We start from the raw sequence: 7,346 nt of genomic DNA on the forward strand, positions 1-7,346 counted from the left end.
GGCCAGACCAAGCCTAATTCCGGGCCAATGTCTTTTATATATAAAACATTATATATCTATAATATTTTATATTAAATGACATAACATGCACATAAATTTTTATTTTATATTATATAATATAAAATATTATATATAATATAAATTATACATGTCATGTTATAATATATATATATATATATATATATAATATATAATATAATGTAAAATAGCATATATAAATATGTATACATTATACACAAAATGTATAAATTTAAATATATGCGAACCAGGCTTAAAGTATTAAACCCAAGCCCAGCCTTAAAATTTATGAACCTGATCCTTAACACAAAACCTAGGCCCAAGCCTAAAATTTCCAAAACCTAGGCCCAAGCCTAAAATTTCCAAACAGCGCTTGTACAGGCCCGAGCCGGGCCGGGCTGAAATGATCACCCCTAATTATAATCTGACTGAAAAATGCTTAAGGACATGCGCTCATGGTTATTTATTTGCAAAGCACCCCTACCATTTAATATCTATTTCTTTTAGAAGGGAAACCCTCCTCTCACAAGTCACATCAGAACTTGATTAATTGGAGAAAGCATTAAACTTGTATGATTGAGGCATCATGTTTCTGCTAGGTACTTTTTTTTAGCTTCATATTTGGTTCAATAATAATTGATTCAGTGTAAACAACCTACACCCTAATTTAAGATGAAGAAGAGATATCAATCGTAGTGATTTTCTCCTATACATGATCCATGTTTGTAAGCTACAGTTGGATTGCATCAATTAGATTTGTAACGTTACTGTAAGTGTGTAAGGTCTCTTCATCATTTTGTTGACGTGGTGAGAGAGTTTGCCCACATTTTAGCAGGAACAAAAATAACATTTTCATTTCTTTTTTTTTTAATAAAATTTGTTAAAATGGGCATTAGGGTTAAAACCGTCATTTTAAATTTCAATCCAAGAAACATCAATATTCAATCAACTCAAATCCATACAAACGTGAAACGTGTGTTTTATAAATGACCTTATTATAAATAAATGGGATGTTATTGTTATATATTATATATAAGTGGTATAGGAAGTGTGTTTTTGATAAATCGAAATGAATACAGGTAAAAGGGGTTCCATTTAGAAGTGTAAATCGGGTTGTACTGCCCGCAACCCAGCACGAACTTGGACCAGCTCGATATGGCCCAGCACGACGGTCTGCAGGTCATGTTGGGCTTGGGATTTTAGGTCCACGGGCCAGCACAATATGACACAACCACGAGCTGGCACGGCTCATATATATTATATATATATTTATATATATTTTGTATATATTATAATTATATAATAATATATAGTATATAATATATTAATAAAATAAATATTCTTAAAATTTTATTATACTAATTTATTTAATTATTATATATAAAAACAATTTTATACACAAAGTTCATATAAAATTAAAATTTTAAGTTTTTTGTCAATTTTTTTAAATAAATAGCTTTGACCCGACATACGGCTCAACCTAACCCAAAGCTCGGCCCATGAGCCAACCCAGCCCATGACACGACACGGCACGGGGCCACATAAACCCAGACCATAGGTCATGCCGGGCCGACCCTAAATTTTTCACCGGAGATGACGGAATGGTCCACTTTACACCTCTAATTACATTCCATTTCCAATTCTAACACTCTATGTGATGTGCACTGTGAGAGGAAATATTGTGGGGGGTGATGGTAGGGCCGGATCGGGTAAAGTTATCGGTCAGATCAGTAGATCTCTACCAAAAGCAAACCAAATTGCATGCTATTGATTTATATATATAGGGGGAGTGGGGGAGTAACTAGCTAGAGCCTAGATGCAAGGGTTCTTTCTCAAAATTCTTACTTGTATCACTGGGCCAGTCATGACATGCCACGTTATCAACGTACACGTGGGTCCTACGTGTCAGGCTGATGTACTGTAACACGATTGGCCCACTATCTTCCTGCTGGTTCCCTAGAGGATTCGAAGTGATGGAGGGGGACTACTGGGGCAGAAAAAAAAAATACTGCAATTAATCAGGGTCTATGGCTTGAGTTGTCAGTGCAAAACAAGTACACTCCAAACCGGATAAAAGGCAGTTTTGGCGGATTAACGGTGGTTGGATGAGTAGATGGGATCGATGAACCTAAGAAGAAAAGAGTTTAGCTATGGCTAGCTGCCCTGGTTGGTGATGCAGATTACAGAAGAAGGGGTTGGTTTTATCCATACACAACACTGTTCAGTGGAATCGTAGTCAATAAAGAAAAGGATTTGGGATGCGTTTGGTTGGGATGGCTGGACCACCACTACCACTTGTAGACTTAGACTTTGAGAGGGAGCTAGGGGACAATTAGAGGTTAATAGTGTGGTAGCTAGACTTCATGGGAGAAGCCATGTTTCATTCATAGGACGGCTTCTTAGTGGGTTTGGTTTTCCTATATATCTCAAAATTTTTTGAATTTTGAGCTAGAGGTTGTTCAAATGTTGGCCTGTTTGGGGTCTGTCCTACTTTATTATTTTCTTTTTTTTTTCTCTGTCAATCTTCATTATAATATTATTACTTCAACATTATCTGGCAGATATAAAGATATTAATGGTATAAAACACTGGATCAATCCCAACCCTTTTCCTTCTTTATTGTTTTTTTTAGAGAGAGAGAGAGAGAGAGGGGGGGAAGGATTGAATTAGCACATTCATTCCCACTTGTGTTTTGTGGCTTTTGAGGAATGTTTTATTTATAATTGTTCTGATTACTGTTGTTAAGATGAGGGTTAATATATAGGCTTCTGTTTCCCAGCTTTGTTTAACACATCTGCAACCTGTGCGTGCATGCAGTATAGATCCTACAAGATGTACACGTGGCACATGGATTTGTACTTATTATTTTATTATTCCCTTTGTCGGTCCAAGCCGACAAGATTGGCTTGTCTCGGAAAACGGTGAAATGGGTCCCACAGAATCCAACGAGCCATGTAACATCATGATTAGTCAGCACGTACCATTGTATTGTGCAGACAGAAAATAAGAGAGAGAGATGGGAGGTGGTATTTTGATACTTCAATTCGGTGACTACTTGATTTTCTTTTCAATATTCAACATTCAAGGGAGAAAGAGAGATATTTGGTCCAGGTAAATTAAAGCAAATGCCAACTTAGAATTGGGGAGGGGGGGGGGGGAGATAATCAGATATCATAAGATAATAATATATTAATTAAATGTGTGATAGTAGAGAATATAGAAAGAGAGACAGAGCTGCGTAGTATGATGATGTGTGGTGGGTTGTCTGTCTCGGGTCGATGGTTGTTTGTTGGTCGTAGTTTACAAAGCGAGTGGAGGGAGAGCATCTTTGGGAAAGCGGTAGTCTTCCCGTTGGTCGAACAACGGACACCAATTCCTAGAATCTGATTCTTTTGACAGACATGGTTTTGAATCTTTGAGTGGATCGAATGGATCAACATGAGGAGAAGGGAGATTATTTGTTCCAAGCTTGGCGATGGCGATGATGGGGTTTTGGGTTCACTTTATTGTTTTTATTTTTATTTCTTAGCTTTTCTTTTTTTAGGGAATGGTTTTTGGTTGCCTTTAATTTTCTTTTTATTTCTTCCTTTGACTCGACTCGACTCAAGAAGCAGATTTTCTTTGTTTCTTTTTTTCGCAAAACCCATAAGCAGAGAGAGAGGGCCTGTTGCTTTGATGATTGCAGAGTATATTTCGTCTCGACACTTTTGTTTTTTCGCTTTCCAATCAAAATCTCCGGATCTTCCATTATCCCAGCCTGTGATGTGATGAAGTCTATACTATAGATTCGTCGTTGAGGTGGCGATGATGACCAACTGACCGACTTAATTACTTTGATATGGGATGAGAGATGTATCCACTCACGTGATTATACCGTACGGTGTATCATAGTTGTTGTAGGAGGGCTTCACTCTCTCATCAACTGGTACTGGTGGTGCCGGATCGAGGAGGAGGAGTACTACGTACTGAAAGAAAAGTCTGAACACTGATGAAGAGAAGGCCGTGACAATGACCAACTGATGAGGCCTCGACAAAAACGATCGACCGACCGAGGATATATCGATTAATGGTAGAAAGGGAGTGTTGTTGTTATAGTGTTGGAGACGAGAGAGAGAGAGAGAGAGAGAGAATTGGGCTGAAGCCTGAAAGTGAAAAAGGGTGGTGGGTCGATAGTTTACTGGATAGCAATAGCATCAGTGTATCACCATATATAGATGATATACAGATATACTGGGACTGACATGTAGAGAGAAAGATGGACAGTGACAGAGAGACTCAGACTCTCAGACTCTGTGAGAGAAGAGAGAGAGAGATTACAATACATACATCCAATACAATACGATACATGGACATGGAATCGTGGATGCATATTTGAGTCCCTTTTCCTTGGGAGGCTGGCAGTGACAGAGCAGAGATACGGATACGGACAGAGGTTTGATGTCGTCGTTTGAGGCTACGCCTCGTGATCGGAGAAGGCAGATCCCTGGAAGACTGTTCCCAGAGTCACGTGGGTTCTTTTGACTACCCAATGACCAACCCATCTGCCTCTCTGACTCGCATTGTTTGCTGCGCCTCTTCTCTCTCCTGCTCTCAAAAGTGTATAAATTGAGTGAGAGTGTGAGAGAGATCTACTACTACTACAACTGCACTAGTAAGTAGTACCAGTAGGAGAGGAGAGCACACTACTCACTACTCCGCAATCAAAACAGGGAAGACCAAATTCATCCATCCACACCGCACAGAGACTGACTGTGACTCACTCACTCACTGACCACCTGACTCGTCTCTGTCTGTGCTGTATATATATACACGCACACATGTAATCCAGTACTTCTCTTTTCTCTATCCTATCTAGTCTCTACATCTCTATCCTTTATTTATTTATTCATTAAACTAAATTTCTATTTGCGATTGACGACAACGTGGACTGCAAGTGCTGACTGGTCTTCCGCCATTATATTAGCTTTTGAAGCTAGGAGACAACACCCATCTCAGGCTCTCAGCCCTCTCGTACACTCCCACCCCCTCTTCCAAGCATTTTTCAAGGATTAGATTATTACATTATCTGTCTCTCACTGTATCGCTTGCTTGTACTCCCAACTCTCAGTCTCTCACTACCATATATATCTTAACTACAAATACTTCAGTTCTCATTTTCTCTTGGTATTCTAGTACTCATTCATTCCCATTCTCCATTCATATTTCACAATCTCCATTATAATGCAAACCGGTCTTACCTCTCTTTCTGTACTTTGAACTTTTAAGGCTCTTAGAAGAACACCCATCAACCCAATAGACACAGAAAGAGAAATAGAAAGTAAACAAGATATGCATCGGTGCAGCAGCCCTCACTGCAATTCAGTTGGACCATGCTCGTGTGGTGTGCTCCACCCTCAAGGTAGCTCCTTCTCTATGTTATTCTCCATGGCAAACCACAAGCCAATCGATGAAATCGACGCCTACTCCATCACATCGTCTTCAGCTTCTGTGGACTGCACTCTCTCGTTAGGAACACCATCCACCCGCCAAACGGAGGACAAATCGATTGGCCACCACCGGAGGTCTGGCTCGTGTATGTCTAATCTATGCTGGGACATATTTCAGACCAAGCAGCCGCCTCCATCAGCGATGACCCATAAGAGCAGCCGAGGAGGAAGTAGCCACAGTGGCGGTATACTCAACAATTTGAATGGGGATCCTCTCCTAGCTCGAAGGTGCGCCAACTGCGACACGACATCTACACCACTTTGGAGAAACGGACCCAGAGGCCCCAAGGTTAGTCTTTGTCATTTCCCTGGTATATCTGCAACAAGCCAACAACTGTACATGTTGTCTTGGTCATGTTCATTATATTCTTTTTACATTGAAATCTGAATTGTGGTTTTCTCTGAAAGTGGCTCTATCATTAATGTATATTTTTGGTGCAGTCGCTTTGCAATGCGTGCGGAATCCGTTACAAGAAGGAAGAGAGGAGAGCAACAACCACCACCAATAGCGCTGCTGCTGCTTCTTCTTCAATGGTGATGGACCCACAACACCTAATGAACCACCATCATCATTCATGGGCTCACCACGCGCAGACCCAGAAGGTAGCATCCATGTCTCCGGCACTCGGCAACGAATTCAGGTTTATCGAAGACGATGACAGGGATTCCAATACCGGCATTCCTTTCCTTTCATGGCGTCTAAATGTCCCAGATAGGCCCAGCCTCGTTCATGACTACACATGATGATGATGATGATGATGATGATGCCGACGAAGGTCATCGTATATTCGTTGATTCTGTTGTTTCATTTTCTCCATCTTTATAATATATAGATGGAGTGAAATAGCGATAAATCTATGATGTTGGTTAACTTTTATGAGTTTCTTTTTCTTTTTCTTTTTAAACTTTGGTGTCCAAAAAACCTCTGTTTTTGTTCTTAATTTAGATATTAGCCAACAATCTGTCCTTTCTAGTTTACATAGAGAGTACCAAGACATGAGGGAACTTAATTACCTTGCCTGATCAGTCCGAAGCCATCTGTTTGTTCTCTTTTCTTACATTACATATTTACATGTAGATGTAGTAGCACTGAGAAATTGAGAGAAAGATAAATCCCTAATATATCCTATCTTTCTTTGAAGAGTTGAAGAGGAAGAAGAGATGGTTCTGGGCCTCTGGGGTCTGTCCACAATGATCAGTACTGGTTTAATTGGTGTTTTGTGGTATGGTCCTCATAAGCTGCTTTGTTACTAAGCATTGCATATTCGAAGAATCATAACGAGGAGGAGGCCCCCCCCGCCCCCACCAAAGCTTGATCATCAAGATTTTACGACTCTCATCATCTCACCCATCAGAAATATGGCGTTGTTCCTTTCAACTTTCCAACAGGCAACACTTCTTCTATGTCTTTGGAATATAAAAACTAAATTTTTTTCCTACTACATGTTCTGAATATAGAAATTTAACCAAGTGGCAAAGTTGAATATTTGCTTTCAGAAAAATTATTCACATGGGCCCTACGTGAGGGGGAACTTTTTTTCCTGACGTCAGATTAGAATCTAAGTAAGAGACCATACCCATGACTCCACCTTGCATAGATCGCCTTATGTCCCATCTGCACCAATTCATTGATTGAAAAGATGCAATAATCAAGTGAGTGAGTTGCTGTGCTACTGTTGGAGCCTCAGTACTTTTCTTTTCTTTTACTATCTTTATTTCCATTTTAAAGAGTATGGGAGCCACACAAGCCGTATGTAAGTACTTTGTTTTAGAGTTTAGACTTCAGATTCGCATAACTTGTACTGGCCAAATGTACCCATGTTAAAATACCCGGACCCAACT

The 7,346-nt window shown here is 39.8% G+C and overlaps 1 protein-coding gene across 1 annotated transcript; it reads left to right on the forward strand.

Annotated features, from left to right (window-relative positions):
- Window positions 1-4,675: 4,675 nt before the first annotated feature.
- LOC148877059 (GATA transcription factor 18-like) lies at window positions 4,676-7,346 on the forward strand. The gene is made up of 2 exons (XM_088965729.1): window positions 4,676-5,793; window positions 5,946-7,346. Exons 1-2 carry the CDS (start codon window positions 5,347-5,349, stop codon window positions 6,246-6,248), a joined length of 750 nt encoding a protein of 249 aa, XP_088821855.1. The 5' UTR covers window positions 4,676-5,346; the 3' UTR covers window positions 6,249-7,346.

Source organism: Nelumbo lutea, chromosome 1, assembly GCF_056320005.1.
Source record: "Nelumbo lutea isolate HS-2025 chromosome 1, American lotus-T2T, whole genome shotgun sequence".
Lineage (NCBI taxonomy): Eukaryota > Viridiplantae > Streptophyta > Magnoliopsida > Proteales > Nelumbonaceae > Nelumbo > Nelumbo lutea.

Bases quoted from the DNA above. Each gene is read 5' to 3' on its own strand.
- LOC148877059 (XM_088965729.1), top strand. From the start codon at position 5,347: ATGCATCGGTGCAGCAGCCCTCACTGCAATTCAGTTGGACCATGCTCG. The intron at 5,794-5,945 runs GTTAGTCTTTGT...TTTTTGGTGCAG, and splicing joins ACGGACCCAGAGGCCCCAAG to TCGCTTTGCAATGCGTGCGG.